Genomic DNA, 17,949 nt, shown 5'->3' with positions numbered 1-17,949 from the left:
ATTTATTTCCAGGCATGAATCTTACCTTGTGTACTTTTATGGGTTTTTCAAATGTTTTAATCATATTTATATCATGTTTAAATACAGATTTTTGCAAAAGAACACACAACAAAAACAATCTTGTGTGGTAAACATCTGACATTGCAGTGAAGAGGAAATGAGATTGCTGCAGTTCTTCCAGCACTGCATGAAGTTCACTTTTTAATTAAGGCAGAAGTCATTTTATTCACTTTCTGGGGGATTTAAGACAGCAGACGGATCTAGCAAGTTTGCTCTTAATCATCACCATCCCTTCAAGCATTTTATGGTTTTACTAAACATTAATGCAGCAGGTAATCAAAAACCGTTATGCTATGAACTGTTTTGAATAAAAAAGTGTTGATACGTATCCAAAGTACTAGTCTGTGACCTGAATAATTGCACAACATATTTTTATTTTTTGCCTTTTATTATTTCTTTTATATACATAAAGTTATAATGTTCTAAAAAAAATGTTCAGCCAATAGAACAAACAACTAAACATCCCTTGTTTGTTAAGAGCAAGATATGTAAATGTTCTCATTTGAAAGTCTGCTCTTTTGGAGGTGCCTTTGAAGAGAGCTCATTTGGGGGAGGCTTCATTTAGCTTTCACAAGTGGATTCTGACTGAGATTAGTTGTGGCAGCTTTTACCTCCTACACACACAAAAACACATGGGTAGCAACATGCATTCAGAATCCCTCTCTTTATGTATCTCACAGACACACAGTCTTGAAACCATGCACAATAGATGCACAGATTCACTGAACTCTAACAGGCAGCACTGGGGAAGATTGTATTTTTTAGCCTGAAGCATAAATACAGTATAAATTTAGGTCCATATCCAGCATTGGAGACGAATGTCCAAAAGTTATGTCAGTGGATATTTGTATTCAGATTCGGATCATCATCATCATCATCATCATCATCATCATCATCATCATCATCATCATCATCTTCTTCTTCTTCTTCTTCTTCTTTCGGTTTTTCCTGTTAGGGGTCACCACAGCGAATCATCTGTTTCCACCTACAGTAACTCTATCCTCAGCATCCTCTACTCTCGCACCAATTACCTTCATGTTCTTTTTTTAACACATCCATATATCTCCACTTTGGCCTTCCTCTTGACCTATTACCTGGCAGCTCCATCTCCAACATCCTTCTACCAATATAAGACTCAGGCAAATGGTTAAAATGACCTTTGTGTTGGTTTACTTACTTTTAAGATGTTGTTTTTTTCTTGAGTAGAATGTCATGGAAGCAGTTTTTCAGTAAAGTCAGGATCACCACCTTAGAGCACGAGCGCTTGTGCTTAAGCCTGGAAAAGTAAATCATAGGCAATGCAGACTAAAGCAGGAAATAACTTTGTTGTTGTTGTCACCATATGTAATATGATGTACCATAAAAGAAAGAGACAGTGTAAAATTAAACAACTAAAAGTTAAATATGTTCAAAAAGACAAATTAAAAGCATCACTGCAAATTTGGTTCAAATTAACATACAGTATGTCACTATTATAATAGCACTTGATCCAGCAAACCCTATTTCTAACTGCAATAGCAATAAAAACTGCTTTTTTCTTTTCTTTTTTTTTTTATAAAAAAAAAATCAACAACAACAAAATAATATTAATTCACTGCTACTTTTATGTTTATAGTTTTAAATGACATATTTAGCCCAATTCATATACACTATGATGACATTGTGGTACCATCAAACCATCACTCATTACTGTAGGACTTAAGCTGAAGAAAATTGCTTTGTATCCATTGTTCAAAAATGTATTGTATTCATTGTGTTCAAAATCAGAATGTATCTGATACACAGCACTGTTTTTGGCAAATTCCACCCACACAAATCCTGTGTAACTCTCCAAATAGCTGAGGATGGAATAACATGCTCAACTTTGGTATTGACTTAACACACATAACTCAACACTGGCATAAAGAGAACAAATACAAACATTTATACACCAATCCAAAAAGCCTTGTATTGAACCTTCCATAGCATATTGATCAGCCTACATATTGTCCCATGAGATGCAGCTTGCATGAGACCCATGTTAGCAATCTAAGCTTGAAAGGATATGAATCAGTGACAAGTAAGTGTTCCACAGAAAAATATTTCCCCTACTCTTTACTGTTAGGCACAGCCATTTTGCCAACACAAACACACACACTGAGCAAGTCTCCCTAGACACCTACTCGAAAAAAAAAAACACCTAGACACCTACAGTACTAAAAAAAATAGTCGCTCCACTCTTACAGTTCTCTCACTACTTATTGGAAGCCTCCCAGACAGACACATCAATTTACACTCTCTAGGTATCACAGAATGGTGTACTGTATGAAACGCAGTCACGTTAGCAGACAGCAGTGAGATCTGAAAACCCAGGAGAAATGTTCTGGTTGGTTTTTCAGACAAAAAAGGAAGCATGATTTACACATGAAGATAAGCTAAGGAATAAATGATTAGTACTTGGAATTTTATCTGTCCCAATTCACAGTGGTGCAGTGGCTAGTGTTACAGTCTTGTATCCCCTGGGTCTGTGGTGAGATCCTTAGTGTAGGTAACTTCCTGTGTTTGATTTGTTCATGTATGTGTGGGTTTCTTCCATTTTCCTCCCACCTTCCTAAAATATGCCAGTCAGTGCACTGGCATTGCTAAATTGACCCCGGTATGAATTAGATCCAGATCCACCACAACCGTGACCAAAATAAAGCAGGAGCTGAAGATAAATTACAGAATGAAAGAATCCTCAATCAAAAATAGTTTTAAATTACATTAGAATTGACATGGTCATTAAGGGCAAGTTTAAAATTTAGTGCAAATTAAACCATATAAGTTAGAATATTCTTTTAAAGGTTTTTGTAAAACATTGGCCTATTTGTGTCAGAGATGTACTTCATCAAGGATCTGAATCCGTTTCCAGATTGGATGATAAATATAGGGACACTTACAGCTTGGGGACTAATGCATGAGGACAGCTCTCGATGGTTTTATTCACATCTGCTGACTTTCTGTGCCTTGTGCGTTTTCAGTCAGATAAGATTTCCTCTTTTAATAGAACACTAAACTAGCACTTTTCCTTAGTTTTATAATGCACACAATAGACCTTTATCTACCCACATAGCAATTATGAGCTCTTGTGTTTTCTTTTTTTTTTCTAAATGCCACCATGCCGATCAATGTGAGCACTTCTATGTGAAGCACGGTCATAATAGTTTTATTATATTTAGAAGATATAGATTAAGAATTAGTTAGAAGAATTAACTAACTTCCCAAATTCCTTGTAAAAGCCAGTGACTATTTATACAGTTGCAGAACTACACACTTCAGTTGTGAGTAAAGTACACGTATCTAAAACTATTCTAATACAAACACAGTGCTCCTAACACAACGTATGCCAGATTTATTGTACTGATACAACGTTTTTTAAACAAGCAATGGCTTCTAATAAAGAGTAAGTAGATTGTTTAGAGCATGTTTAGTTTAAGGAATGAACATTTTTCTCAAACACTAGCTACTAAGGGTTAATATTGAGCATGAATGCAAAAATAAGGGTTGGAAAATGAGGAGGTTCAGGAGTTCCTTGTAAATTATATACAATACCATATATACAGGTAATTATAGTATAAAGAGAAAGAACACTAAATGAATATTTTTGTCTGTAATGGAATACTGCCGTTATAACCAGGCTCTGAAACTGTACTTTTTTTTTTTTTTACTAAACTGTAATTTTCTAAATCAACACATGCAAGCACAAAGGCTTAAAATATCTCCTACAGTGAGTAAATCTGGCCACATAGGCATAGAGGCAATATCCTTAAACATCATAATATATCTGCTGTTTGATTGTATAATCTAACAGCTGTTCACAGATAACACTTAGAAATGCGGGAACTGTGATTTAATTAGAAATGAAGAAATGACAGACAGACAGACAAACAGACAGACAGACAGACAGACATACAGGCAGGCAGGCAGTCAGACAAACAAACAAACAGACAGTCAGTCAGTCAGACAGACAGTAAACAGTCAGAGAGAAAGATGACAGACAAACAGACAGGCAGTCAGACAGACAACAAACAGTCAGACAGCCAGAGCCAGACAGACAAACAGACAAACAAACAGACAAGGCAGCCAGCCAGCCAGACAAACAAACAGACAAACAAACAGACAGACGACAGACAGGCAGTCAGTCAGACAGACAGGCAGTCAGACAGTCAGACAGACAGACAGACAGACGACAGACAGGCAGTCAGTCAGACAGACAGATGACAGACAGGCAGTCAGTCAGACGACAGACAGGCAGGCAGTCAGACAGACAGACCGACAGACAGACAGACAGACAGACAGACAGACAGACGACAGACAGGCTGGCAGGCAGGCAGACAGACAGACAGGCAGTCAGTCAGGCAGACAGTCAGACAGACAGACAGAAAGACAGTCAGGCAGTCAGGCAGACAGACAGAAAGACAGTCAGGCAGTCAGACAGACAGACAGACAGATAGACAGACAGAAAGACAGTCAGACAGTCAGACAGTCAGACAGACAGACAGACAAACAGTCAGGCAGTCAGACAGACAATGTAAATAATATGGTGCTGTACTGAACATTATGTGAAATACCATAATACCACCTCTGTATAAATATTATTTGAACATACTATTTAGTGTGTCGGGCAGCGTGGGTCAGAACCGTAAAGTAACGAGAGAGCGCCATCTAGCGGTGGATTTACAGATACATTCAATATTTATCCTCCTAGACAACGCGCGGTTCATGATGTCATCAATTTGCGCCGGAAAAAAAGTGCATTCGTTCTGTAGGCGTAATACATTATTAAACCGATACCGGCACACAATGTTTATCGTTACACTTTATCGGCTTCCCGAGTGACGTTGCATTCGTCAAAATCGGACATATATGTCAACATGTCTTTCTTTGTAGACTCTGTAATCATGTTCACTTCCCAGGTCAGTGTTGTTGTGTACAGTTATAACTAAACCCTCAGGAAGCTCAGCTCACTCTGTTCTCTGTTCTCTTTGCAGCTGCTGTTTTTCGGATTTGGTTGGCTGTTTTTTATGCGGCAGTTATTTAAAGATTATGAGGTACTGATGCACTGCAGTATAAATAATAATAATAATAACTCTAATATATTGTATACAACATACACCTTATAGATTATGAAGTGCTGCATAGACTCACGGCACAAGTTAGATCTGATCTAGTGTTGTGTCCAATAACAAACCTTTTCTATTCCATTCCCAAGAAGTCACAGCTCCTGTAATGATAATAAAAACCAACATTTCATACAATCCTTCAGTTTGACGAGTGAGAAATCAAGCATTGTAAACACTAACATGTGCAAATTTCATTGAATGGCTTAAAAGCAAATTATAAACAAACTATTAAATGTTTTTTGTTTGTTTTGTGACTAAATGTCCTTTTTTTGTATGTTACTGTACGATATCCATGTTTTATTTTATCAGTAGTTTATCATCACGGTTGGCGTCTAGTATAACGTTTATCATGAGAGGTTTCTTGCATCTTTTTCCTAGGTGCGACAGTATGTGGTGCAGGTGGTTTTCTCGGTTACGTTTGCATTCTCCTGCACAATGTTTGAACTCATTATCTTTGAAATCCTTGGAGCATTAAGTAGCACGTAAGTTTCTCGACCGTCATCGATCACTTAGGTTACATACAACACGTTGTAAGTTTCCAATGATGTTGCATTTGTTTTCTTTTGCAGGTCCAGATATTTTCACTGGAAGCTGAATTTGTATGTTATACTGCTGGTTCTAATCTTTGTAGTGCCTTTCTACATTGGCTACTTTGTGGTCAGCAATATACGTTTGTGTAAGTGGATCGGAATGCTGTATTCATCCGATTGTACATAGGCATTTACAAAAAAGTATATACAACAATGATCTTTCGATATTGGTAAAATGTACAAAATAACAAACTGATCTTGTATTTCACAGTGCACAGACAGAGGTTGTTATTTGCGTGTGTTGTTTGGTTCACGTTCATGTATTTTTTCTGGAAACTTGGAGACCCTTTTCCCATATTAAGTCCAAAACATGGTAAGAAGGAACCTGTTTTCATTTCAGAAAGCCTGATGTACTCACTTAAGGTAAAGCATTCAAGAATTCCTTTTAACATTATAGCACATTTTCTTTCTCAGGCATTCTGTCTATAGAGCAGCTCATCAGCCGTGTCGGGGTAATTGGGGTAACACTGATGGCTCTGCTGTCCGGATTTGGTGCTGTGAACTGCCCCTACACATACATGTCCTATTTTCTGAGGTAACTGTGAAGATCTAATAGTGCATACTGCTAAAATTGAGAGCGTAATTTATAGATTTATATTGTTTGTGTATAGAAATGTAACAGACAGTGACATTCTGGCCCTGGAGAGAAGGCTGCTTCAGACCATGGACATGATTGTCAGTAAAAAGAAAAGGTAAGTTATGGAGACAGGGCAAGAGGCAGACCATGGATTTAATTTTGATGTTATGTCTGTATACTCAAAATCTGTATCTAGAGTATTTTCTTTAGAAACAGTAATGCAGACTTTCAGCTGACACTCTCCTATTTGTAGAATTGCCATGACGAGGAGGCAGATGTACCATAGAGGAGAGGACCAAAACAAACAGACTGGGTTCTGGGGGATGCTCAAGAGTGTCACTTCCTCTCCTTCAGGCAGTGAGAGTATCCTTTTAACACAGCCTAAGCCTTAGATGCTTAGCTTGCAGTCCACAGAGTGTGTGATTTTTATGCAATTCTCTGGCCAAATGCTTCAGAAGGATGCAGTCTTAGCATATGGGTGCATATGAGATGGCTTCTGTATTTTATATATATATATATATATATATATATATATATATATATATATATATATATATATATATATATATATATATATATATAGCATTTTCTTTGTGATTAAACATTCTGTAACTTGTTTGGCCTCATTTCAGTTCAATAACGTTTTCCTATAAGTACTTCTTGATCATATAAAAAAAGCTTGTGTCTTCCATCAGTGTGTTTGTTTGCTCATACCCTTATTACTGATCATTTCAATATGGGATTATATTCTTTTAATAGATTACCCAAGATTAATAATGAATTCTGTGGTGTGAATTGTAATTGATGCTCCTTGATAGAAGAACTACAGATCTGTCTCAGATCCAGCATGAGGTAGATGCTCTAGAGGAGCTCAGTAGACAGCTCTTCCTGGAGACAGTAGACCTGCAGGCTACCAAGGTAAAAATGACAAAGATCAATATAAAATCCACTGTGAATCACATCCTAAAGATATAACGTTACTACTGATTAAGTATGTACCGTCCACTGTGTGGTTCATACTTAAGGTTTTAATCTACTTTAACCACTAGACCTCAGACAAAGAAGGTGACCGAGGGCATGATGTTTGCAAATTGTCTTGTCTTTATGTCATCAGGAGCGGATAGAATACTCAAAGACGTTTCAAGGAAAGTACTTCAACTTTTTGGGCTACTTCTTCTCTATTTATTGTGTGTGGAAGATATTCATGGTGAGTGTTTATAGTTGTCAGTGTTGTAGACGTGTTAATACATCCAAACAGAATATGTGTGTGTTTTATACATTAACTCAGTGCGATTGCTTTAGGCCACCATCAACATAGTCTTTGACCGTGTGGGGAAGACTGACCCAGTGACGAGAGGGATTGAGATCACTGTCAACTACTTGGGAATTCAGTTTGATGTGAGACACACAATCACACACACAAACACACACACACACACACACCAAAGTATAACTACGTGCTGTGAGATGTTGTCATATGTAAGAACCTGAGAACAAAGGTGAGCTAGGTAACTGTCTCTGTTCCGGTTACTCATTAATCAGTCTTTAACCTGATTAAGCCTCCACTGTCATCTGGGGCAAGTCGTGGCCTAATGGTTAGAGAGTCTGACTCGTAATCCTAAGGATGTGGGTTCGAGTCTCGGGCCGGCCACAATTGAGGTGCCCTTGAGCAAGGCACCGAATCCCCCCCAACTGCTCCCCGGGCGCCGCAGCATAAATGGCTGCCCATTGCTCCGGTTGTGTGTTCACGGTGTGTGTGTTCACTGCTGTGTGTGTGCACTTTGGATGGGTTAAATGCAGAAAATGAATTCTGAGTATATGTCACCTTACTTAGCCGTATGTCACGTCACTTTTCACTTTCACGTCACTTACTCCACCAGGTTTATGCAGTATTTCCCCAATGATAACGCTTAGTATGTCTAATTGTTGTGTTTTTCTGCCCTGAGAACGTCTTCCTTTACCATTACCTTTTATAATCCCCAAAGCATGTTATTGTTAAGAGCTTCTCAGGTTTTACATTTTGATTACAGGTCAAATTCTGGTCTCAGCACATTTCTTTTATCCTGGTCGGAATCATCATCGTCACCTCCATCCGAGGCCTTTTAATCACTCTCACTAAGGTAAATTAAGGGGCATTCGTTCAGAATTTTATCATCAACTGACTAAGTGTTATTTGATCTTATAAGATGCAGGCTGTTGTGTGTTTAAATCCCAGGGCCACCGTTGAGCAAGGCCAACTCTTCAGTTGTACACCAATCAGCCATAACATTAAAACTACCTGGTTAATATATACTAGGTCCTCATTGTGACAGAAAATATTTACTCTTCATGGCATGGACTTCAGTGCACAAAATTGCTGTGACATTACACCAAGCCTTTCTGAGCTGACTCTTTAATTCCTATAAGCTGTGAGTTGGCACATATTTGGTCAGTACATACCATAGATGCTTGATCAAATCTGGGGAAATTAGAGCCAGTTGAACAGTTGAACCTTTTGCCATGTTCATCAAACCATTTCTGAACAGTTTTTGTAGTGTGGCAGGTTTTGGCCTCTCTGTTTTGGAGATGCTCCAGGTCACTTATTTAGCAATCACAAGTCCAAGTCAGTCAGATATTTATCCTCGCTTCCAAAATATTAACTCTAAGAACTGACAATTGATTCTCTGGCTAATATTCCCCACCCCTTTACAGGTTACACGTTAATGACATAATGTTATGTTATTATAATGTCATTGGTTTTAATGTTATGGCTGATCCGTGTATATAATAAATGTAATAAATAATGTCAATGTAAAATGTCAGAAAAGCCTTCCCATCATTGCTGTATTGAGTCTACCACTTAATAGCCATGTAATTAGATCTCATTGTTCTTTTCCAGTTCTTCTATGCCATCTCTAGCAGCAAGTCATCCAATGTGATAGTGTTGGTCCTGGCCCAGATCATGGTAAAACACCTCACATGATCAAATCATCCCGAATGCATTCTTGTGTAAAGATAATTAGTGTGTTACTAATTTGCTGTGTGTGTTTTATAGGGGATGTATTTTGTGTCTTCTGTGTTGCTCATGCGCATGAGTATGCCCCTGGAATACCGCACCATCGTAACAGAGGTCCTCGGAGAGCTGCAGTTCAATTTCTACCACCGCTGGTTTGATGTAATCTTCCTCGTCAGTGCTCTGTCCAGCATCCTCTTCCTCTACCTGGCACACAAGCAGGCACCTGAGAAGCACATGGCCATGTGACCTACTGAGTGAGCTTATCCGAGGGATAAGGACTGAAGTGTTTCGCTGCTTTCCCCTCTGTTTCTTTTTATAATACCAGCAGGACTGAATTTCCTGAATCAGGAAGAGACTAAATGCTTATGGTTTGGTTTGAAGGCAATGGGTATTTAGTTGATTAGTCAAATTCTATTGGAGTTAATGGTCCATGGTGGTATTTTAGTAGACGTTTTTCACAAAAAAGACGAAAAAGTGTTTTTTTTTTTGTTTTTTTGTTTTTTTCTGTTGTTGTTTTTTTTGCCTTGTATTTGTTTATTGGATCAGACATACAGTCAGCATTGCTAGCAACACAGTCCTGGTGGGTTTTTCACTTTAATTCATTGATAATTCAGTTTCTGTGCATCATAATATGACCCAAAAGACATCAGATTTGTCCATGTGAAAATTTCCATGCAATAAATAAATATCTTGGTTTTTTTTTGAGAACATAACAACAAAATGCCACAGAGCGATTATGCAATTTTTATTTATTTATGAGAGAATATATGTTATTACTTCGTGATATATATTAAGCAGAGTAAATAGCTCACTGCTGAATATCTAGACTTCAAATATTAACTCAGGGAATGTATTTGTGTGCAAGAAAGCAGAGATAGACTGGTGCAAAAAGGTTAAATGGTGCAGAGTGTCTGCCGGTGCAGAGTGTCTGCTAGTACAAACTGCATTATGGTGCAAAAAACATAAGTTTGCATATGAAAGGCATCAGAGAGGGTCTTACATAATTAACACACATGTGACCATGGCATGATTAAAGACAATCTGTGTCCTGTATTCAAATGTAAGACCTGTATTATCGGCCTCACGTCACACATGTATTCAACTTCAAAAGTAACTGTAGATTAGTAATCTCCTGTAGTCTGAGAGGGCCGAGCACATGACTGCTTTCCTTTTAAAACATTGTCTTTTTCAGCAGCGCACTTATTGACTGCTTACATTAAAAGCTTTTAATTTCTTTGTGCATTTCAGTTTGCCGCCATATAAATAAAACCCAGCAGCAGCAGGAAATTGTCTTTCTCAAAGCCTTTCATCATCGCTGTCTGATGACGATGCAGATGAAACGGAGGGTGTCTGAAACAGAGAACCAGAGCTCATAGTCAAAGTTGAGCGTAACACACTTTCTGTGGTGTTAGTATAGTAATAGTACTGGAATGGGATTTGAGTTTCGAAGTTAACTGATGCTTACCCTTTCACGAGACTCAGCTGGTGTGTTCTCTGTATCCAGCAGTTTAGGGGTAATTGCAATTCCCTTAGCTTTCAGGTGATCATAGGCATCTTTCTCTGCTACAAGCAGGACCAATGTGTCTCCGCTGCTGCGGATCAGATTCACAGCTTCTTCATGTGTGCTTTGCTCTGTGTTCACCCCATTGACCTCCACCAGAATGTCGTCGTCCTCCAGCCCGGCTCTATCTGCTGCTCCGCCTTTCACCACCTGTCGGTATGGCAGGCATAGTGTTCATGAATAGGTCAAGAACTCTCCAAAACCAAATACTGTATGTAAATGAGACTTGCTGATGTATTTCTTCAGATGTATTTCTCAGCTTCTGCTCACCTCTTTGATGTATTGTCCATGCACTCCTTGGATGCCATTGAGGTGGAATCCATACCCAGCAGCGGTCTTTTCCATGCGGCATAATTTGGGTTTATATATTTTCTCTGCAGCATCAGGCACGGCCGGAACTGGGGCGACATTAGGTTCAGGCTCGGGATTGCTCTGCTGAGGTGGGGAACTCCTCGTTTCCTCCCAGTAAAGTAAAGGAGAGATACCACCCTGGGGGGAAAAAATGAAAACACAGACAAGCACATACTCAAACCTCAGAAATACAGGCTGAATCTCCTAACTATTGTCTTTCAGTATGAAACAAAAAATGACAGGGTGAGGTCACCTGAGTGAACTTTATTTAACCTAGAAGATCATTTTCACAGATTTGGGCAAACTGTGGATTAGAACACTCACCATTTTGTACATCTTGTCTGTTTCAACATCAACCACCAGGAGGCAGCATCGATTTCCACACTGACGTATTTTATCTACCACTTGATCATGGGTACAGTGAATAACCTCCTCTCCATCCACAGCCACCAGCTGGTCCATCTCTTTCAGTCCCCCTTTTTCTGCAGGACTCTCACGGTCGATTTCTCCAACAAAATGACCTTAAAGACAAGGACATATTGTAATCTCACCATATATAGAAATGTGTGTAGTTAGACATAAAGTCAGCACAAACCTGTTTTGTCTTTACATAACAAAAAATTAAATACAAAATCTATAAAAATTGTCTGCTCAACGATTGCCTTATGTTCTCAACAAGTATTCAGACTTAATGCGTCTTTATCAGCAGCCATCTGTTGACTGTGAGCGTGAATGATCATTTATGATTATTATTTATGATGTTTTATATTTATGATTATTATTAATGACTATATAGCGTGAATGATTGCTTATAATAGCATTTTGCTAACATGTATTACTATATAAGTGTGTATAGGATTGTATATAAGAGTGTAATGGATCAAAATCGGGGAGGGGGTGTGTCATTAGTTTCACTGTGTTTGTGATAATCTTATTTATCTATATGTTGTTACTGGATGCTTGAATTAGTGTCTGTCTGTCTGTCTGTCTATCTGTCTCTTTGTCTGTCTGTTTGTCTGTCTGTCTCTCTTCCCTTCCCTTCCTGGTCTCCACGTAAGAAATAAAGCTGCACATATGGATGATATTAGCAGCTTTATATTTTAATACTAGTAAATATCTAAGATGCTAACAGAGTATGTTCCACTCTTAGATACTCCTCATACATGCCTACCTGGAGTTTCACGGTCTGCCTTGAGGAAGAAGCCATAACCGTCAGCTCCTTTGGTGAGTTCAGCTATGCGAGGCTTCAGCGGTAGGTACTTTGTTGTGGCCAGTCCAGCTCCGAGTGCGATGCCTTTATTCTTGTAGTATTTGTCCGTGTCCTCGTCCACAAGTAATAACATCACACTTTTTCCAGCAGCTTTGACCTAACAAGCAGAGCCTGGTATTATTTTCATTCTAAAACAAACACACCACCTCCAACAGAAGAATCTTCTCAGCATTTGTAGTGTTGAAAAACTGCTTACTTTTTCCACAGTTTGATCATGTGTAGCACGTTCTACGTTTTCTCCATTGATCTCCACCACACGATCATGTGCCTTAACCCCTGCATTATCAGCGATGCCTCCCCCAATCACATCGGTCATGAATATTCCTTCTTCACCTGAGAGTTCAGAGAAAACCGAACAACCCTTTAAATGAGTGAATTGTAGATCACTAAGGTGATTTCAAGTATAATGTTGTAGAGTCTATAATCTTTTCACCTTTAAAGGATTTCACTGAGAAGCCAAAGCCATTGCTGGACTTCTGCAGAAAGCAGAGTTTGAGTTTAGGGCCTGGTGCAGAGACTCCGTTCATGGTGGGCTGACTCTGAGCAGAAGGGGACTGTGGTTCTGCGAGGTTTATCCCACTGCTTTTGGCATGCCGGTAGGCTTCATCTCCCAGGACATGAAATGTGACAGTTAATCCACTTTTCTTAACCAGATCCGCAACCTGATGAGGTAAAAAAGCAAAGTTGCAGTACTAAGGTCCTTGATAACTGCTTTATAATCACCATTAACTTGGCATTATAAAACCTTATAGGTCAGTGGTTCCTAGCCTGGGGGTCCTGACCCTCAAGGGGGTCTCAAAGTGGTTGCAGGGGATTGTGTGAAAACCTATTTTGAATGATTGTGGCACCTTCTACAGATGATGTTATATATGTAATTAACTGCTGACTGGAAAATGTCACGTCTTTAGCAAATTGTGATTTTTAGTACTCATAGCTGGACTGCTGTTTAGATATGAAGTGATTTCATACAGTGTCAAGAATTACAGACCCAGACTTATGGTTAAAAATAGATTGCATCTTTTCCTTTGCCCTTTTCAGCTATGACTGGATTGCCTTGCATCCTCTATCCAAACCCAACCAACCCACGGAGTGAGTAACCAAAACGTGGAACTTGCTAAATGTTTTATATTAATAGAACACATTTCCATTCTAAAAAGATCTGTTGTTGTAGATCTACTACAGGTTAAAATGTCTAGTTTATAGTCTTAAAATCTAGTTTATACCTGAAGGTGTTCCAGATTGTCCACAAAGATTCCATTGACTCTGATAATGCGATCTCCATCCTTCAGACCTGCTAGTTCAGCAGAACCACCCATCTCCAAGGCCCGAACCAAATGTCCTTCTATCCCCTCTTCAGCCCTTAGGTAAAAGCCATAGGTCTGGCCCTCACGCTTGGAAAGTGCAATCACTCGAGGTTTTGGCCCAGCCATTATTCTCCTAATAGAAAAATGTTTTATACAGTCACTGACCAAGCTTAGGTCTGAAGTCTGTTGTTACACTATTTTCACAATCTTATCAAATTTGCAAACCGATCATTGCCAGATTAATTGTTTTGCAACATGCTTTAACAACGCACAGGGCTTATCAGTGAGGTGTGGTGAAAGTCGTTATATCTATTACATCACATCTTTAATATCAGATTGTAAAAAGAACTTGTAAGAAAATGTAAATAGACGTAGATGTAGTGGTTTTGTAAAATTCCCCCAAATTCTAGTCATTCTACTATATTTTATTTAAATTTCAGATATTTATACATTTATCTCATCAGTCATATTCTGGCTTGCTTATTAGGGATTCCAACTCTAGATCTGGCTTTCTCTAAAGCAGCTTTGTGACGTTCATTCTAAATAAAATCGAACTGAATATAACATTCGAGTCTCCCCAATAACTTTATGGATACGCTTATGGGCATTTAGACTGTTTTGTTTTCTGATAATGGATTCTGATAGGTAATCTAGTAAAAGCCACCAAAATAAATAGAATAATAATTATACTAATGCTGTGACTAAGATGAATATTAATAGTAATAATAATAATAAGATTAAGAATGTGTTGAAATTGTCAGAATGTGATCAGCCTCATCAGGTGTTAATTGTTAAGCCGGACATGCTATGACAAAGTGCACTTCTTGCTGGAACATTTGCACTTTGCCTCCATAATAAAGAGTGAACATTGTAACCCTGCCAACCAAATCTGTTTTGTATCTGTGTTTATTGCACATAGATTATTATATTTCTATATATGTATCTCCATTTTGTTCAGTGTAAGTGTTCCAGCACCTCACAAAGACAGGATTTCTTGTTCTTTTTTTAAAACCCCAAATTCAATTTTTTTTTAATTCACTACCATATATTCTAAGGCATGTAGCATTAGATATAAACAAAATCTGTCATAATGTACCATTAGGAGAAAGTCAGCTCATATATGGCTTCATATTTGAACTACTCAATCCTCAAAAAAAAAATACATCAGTCCATCCTTGATGTATAATTTTTTATTATTATTCCATTTGATCTCATAGCTATCATGGTTTTTGATGATCAATAGCAGCATTAAGCTTTTCCCTGTCCTGTATTTATGCAACGATATGAACATTAGCTTGCTCTGAATACCAAGTGTAGATCAAGATGTTGCTTTTAATCCACATTTGCTAAACTACATTTAGAAAACCGAAAGGTAGATGAAGAAAATAGGAACAAATATAAATAAAAACATTCTATTAAGAGACTGAGCACAAATGGCTGATCAGATTCCTTTTATTTAAACCTTTTCCACAGGTTGAATTCTAAGACAAATCTAAAATAATATGAAAAAGTCCAGGATACATACTGTACATTCCACTCACCTGTTCCTGTCCCGTTGATGTCCCAGCCTAAAGGAGGTGCTTACATCTTTTTTTCCAAAGTGTTATTCAGCCATGCACAAGTGTGTAATGGACTTTGACAGAACAAAGGTTCACTTAAATAGTAAGGTATTTAACTACATCTTATGTCTTGAAGCCTGTTCCACAATGTGCATAACCACAATAAACCCTACAACCTGCAGCAATCATGCAGAGGTAAAAACCTACATTTACATTTCAACAGATGTTAAAATAACATTAGTCAATATCCGATTCAGTATATACAGTTCAAGTACAAGCACATTTTACTGACAGTGAGGGATCAGTAAAAGACTTTCCTTCTAAAATCATTGCTTCTTTCTTTTTCCAGATCATACAACCTCAAGCAACAATAAAAGTTTGGGCATGACAAACAAGAGGAACTTTATATATGTTTTTCTTTTGATCTTCTTTCTGGCTATGAAAGTCAGCTTGTGTAGTAACAGTGGAATCACGTTTGTTTCTCTGTGATTCATTACTGGATAAAATCCTCACTGAGAGGACATCTGGCTCACGTGGGAAGTTTGGCTTAGTTCCATTTGCTTAGTCAGTTTAGAGCAATGCAACTCTCTAAGGTTCCAGCTGTGCTACAACACTGCATGAAAGAGATCCTCCCACTAATGTCCGAAGCTTTATGTGAAATCGGCCTGTTTCCATGCAATAGAAAAATACTTCACTCAGTTTATCAAGAATATTTTATTTCTCATTTCATTTCATTTTTTTTTTCTCAGACAATGTTTTATCATTGGTACAGTTGCAATTGATCTACAGTCTGTCATGGAAACATTGGGTGTGAGATACAGTAGGAGAAGACACACACACACACACACACACACACACACACACACACACACACACACACACACACACACACACACACACACACACACACAGAGAGAGAGAGAGAGAGAGAGAGAGAGAGAGAGAGAGAGAGAGAGAGAGAGAGAGAGAGAGTACAGTATACCAGCTATGATGGAGCAGTTCTGCATGCTGAACAATCCAGTAAGTTTTCCAATGTATTTTATAGAAAACTACACCGGGTTATGTATGTAACCTGGTTCCTTGAGAACGCAAGGAGGCTCTTAGCATCAACCTTGATGCAGCGTCTTGTTCCCTCGAAAGGGAACTAGAAGACTACACCTGTCTGGGAAGTGACTAGATGGTAGTAAGTGCATTAATTTATTTTAGCATGAACATACTGTACCCAGTGTGGACAGCACACATCAGTCTACTATATCTTACAACATTAGATTATTACTTATTAGTTATTCTTTACTAGAATTATTCTTTTACTTTAGAGACCTACTGTATCCAGATGTTTGCAGGCTAGGTCAATAGACCTCCATGTAACTCCATCTTGTGTGTGTGTGTGTGTGTGTGTGTGTGTGTGTGTGTGTGTGTGGCATGTGTGTGTAGGCGTGTGTGCATGTATGTGTGTGTGTGTGTGTGTGTGTGTGTGTGTGTGTGTGTGTGTGTGTGTGTGTGTGTGTGTGTGTGTGTGTGTGTGTGTGTGTGTGTGTGTAGGTGTAGACATTTTTATCTATATAGAATAATTGGAAATTCAGAAGTGATTCATGATTTTTAAGCTAAAACACACACACACTCACACACAAACACACATACACACACACAGACAGGCACACACACACACACACACACACACAGCCATGCACACACACTGCATACTGCACACTTAAGCAATAACATGCCTCAATGGCCTGGTTTTTCAATACCCTTTAATTATTGAGCAGGGGTCTGAATGTACTGCAGTTACCTTGAAGCAGTTGTACCTGTTTATAGCAGAAATGACAGTGATACATGGAACTGAAAAAACTGACAATGTACAGCTTGTGTGCTCGGTATCCTCTGCTCCTGCATGGCTGCCATTGTTCTGTATTTCATGGCATTTAGAAAATATTTCCTCCGAATATTTTCTTATTTGTCTTAGCAGATAAGACATGCTGGTTAGATTTGTAAGAATTGTCCTTATTAGTAAACCAGATAGAAAAATATTGTTTATCTTAATCGATGGACGACAGATGGCTTCAACATACTGCAAAAATGTCTGCTTTTTATGTTACATAAATGCATATTGTTGCTTTGTCATCTTTCATTTCTGTGTGATTAGTGATTAGTTGAGATTAAATGAGATTGCTCAAAAAGATGTTTCTCAATTGTTCATGTGAGAAGATTGTATTATTGAGAAATAAGTTCAAACTGTCCCATTTCTTTTACAATACTAAGACACTTTACCCAAGAAGAAAAATCAATAAATAAATAAATCTACAATCTAAATTTGTTCTAAAGATAAATGCTATTGCTCAAGGACCCAACATTGGCTCTCTGGCAGTGCTGGAATTTGATCCGTTATCATTAACTCCGAACCTTAACCACTGAGCCTTCACTGGCTCATACAGACTCATCTGCTTCCCACTAATCAGTGTTTTGCTTCAAACCATGCACCATTATTATCTTTTTAAACATTATTCCTGCTCTTCATTCACCTAACAACCCCTTTTAATG

The 17,949-nt window shown here is 38.2% G+C and overlaps 2 protein-coding genes and 1 long non-coding RNA gene across 5 annotated transcripts; 1 reads left to right on the top strand and 2 right to left on the bottom strand.

The window, feature by feature from the left end:
- Window positions 1–449: 449 nt before the first annotated feature.
- LOC113654567 lies at window positions 450–4,797 on the bottom strand. Its single transcript, XR_003443424.2, has 3 exons — window positions 4,688–4,797; window positions 1,238–1,336; window positions 450–674 (listed from the first exon to the last, which is right to left on the bottom strand). It is a non-coding gene; the product is annotated as an uncharacterized LOC113654567 (long non-coding RNA).
- Window positions 4,798–4,810: 13 nt separating this feature from the next.
- On the top strand, window positions 4,811–10,650 carry si:ch73-390b10.2 (Golgi pH regulator). The gene is made up of 14 exons (XM_027164791.2): window positions 4,811–4,994; window positions 5,070–5,129; window positions 5,580–5,683; window positions 5,771–5,877; window positions 6,003–6,104; window positions 6,206–6,326; window positions 6,403–6,483; window positions 6,622–6,731; window positions 7,198–7,286; window positions 7,483–7,575; window positions 7,671–7,766; window positions 8,399–8,488; window positions 9,247–9,312; window positions 9,403–10,650. Exons 1-14 carry the CDS (start codon window positions 4,953–4,955, stop codon window positions 9,607–9,609), a joined length of 1,368 nt encoding a protein of 455 aa, XP_027020592.1. The 5' UTR covers window positions 4,811–4,952; the 3' UTR covers window positions 9,610–10,650.
- Window positions 10,572–15,547, bottom strand: pdzk1 (PDZ domain containing 1). 3 transcript variants are annotated; one of them, XM_027164789.2, is made up of 9 exons: window positions 15,391–15,547; window positions 13,769–13,982; window positions 12,979–13,207; window positions 12,742–12,878; window positions 12,447–12,642; window positions 11,600–11,796; window positions 11,195–11,413; window positions 10,829–11,074; window positions 10,572–10,713 (listed from the first exon to the last, which is right to left on the bottom strand). In XM_027164789.2, exons 2-9 carry the CDS (start codon window positions 13,973–13,975, stop codon window positions 10,660–10,662), a joined length of 1,485 nt encoding a protein of 494 aa, XP_027020590.1. In that variant the 5' UTR covers window positions 13,976–13,982; window positions 15,391–15,547; the 3' UTR covers window positions 10,572–10,659. The 3 variants fall into 3 exon arrangements, with proteins under 3 accessions (XP_027020590.1, XP_047671215.1, XP_027020591.1); XM_047815259.1 differs by having other exon boundaries at window positions 15,380–15,529; XM_027164790.2 differs by having other exon boundaries at window positions 15,375–15,497.
- Between the last annotated feature and the right edge of the window lie 2,402 nt (window positions 15,548–17,949).

The sequence above is a fragment of the Tachysurus fulvidraco genome, chromosome 6 (genome assembly GCF_022655615.1).
Source record: "Tachysurus fulvidraco isolate hzauxx_2018 chromosome 6, HZAU_PFXX_2.0, whole genome shotgun sequence".
Taxonomy (NCBI): Eukaryota; Metazoa; Chordata; class Actinopteri; order Siluriformes; family Bagridae; genus Tachysurus; species Tachysurus fulvidraco.
Note: the sequence above shows the minus strand (reverse complement) of the source record. Positions and strands in the feature narration are given on the sequence as shown.

What these genes read in the sequence shown, in the direction of transcription:
- si:ch73-390b10.2 (XM_027164791.2), top strand. Translation starts at nt 4,953, where the DNA reads ATGTCTTTCTTTGTAGACTCTGTAATCATGTTCACTTCCCAG. An exon ending in GGTCAGCAATATACGTTTGT is followed by an intron (nt 5,878 to 6,002) that starts GTAAGTGGATCG and finishes TGTATTTCACAG; the next exon opens with TGCACAGACAGAGGTTGTTA. An exon ending in ACTTGGGAATTCAGTTTGAT is followed by an intron (nt 7,767 to 8,398) that starts GTGAGACACACA and finishes TTTTGATTACAG; the next exon opens with GTCAAATTCTGGTCTCAGCA.
- pdzk1 (XM_047815259.1), bottom strand. An exon ending in ATGATCAAACTGTGGAAAAA is followed by an intron (nt 12,643 to 12,741) that starts GTAAGCAGTTTT and finishes TCTGCTTGTTAG; the next exon opens with GTCAAAGCTGCTGGAAAAAG. An exon ending in CAGACAAGATGTACAAAATG is followed by an intron (nt 11,414 to 11,599) that starts GTGAGTGTTCTA and finishes TTTTCCCCCCAG; the next exon opens with GGTGGTATCTCTCCTTTACT.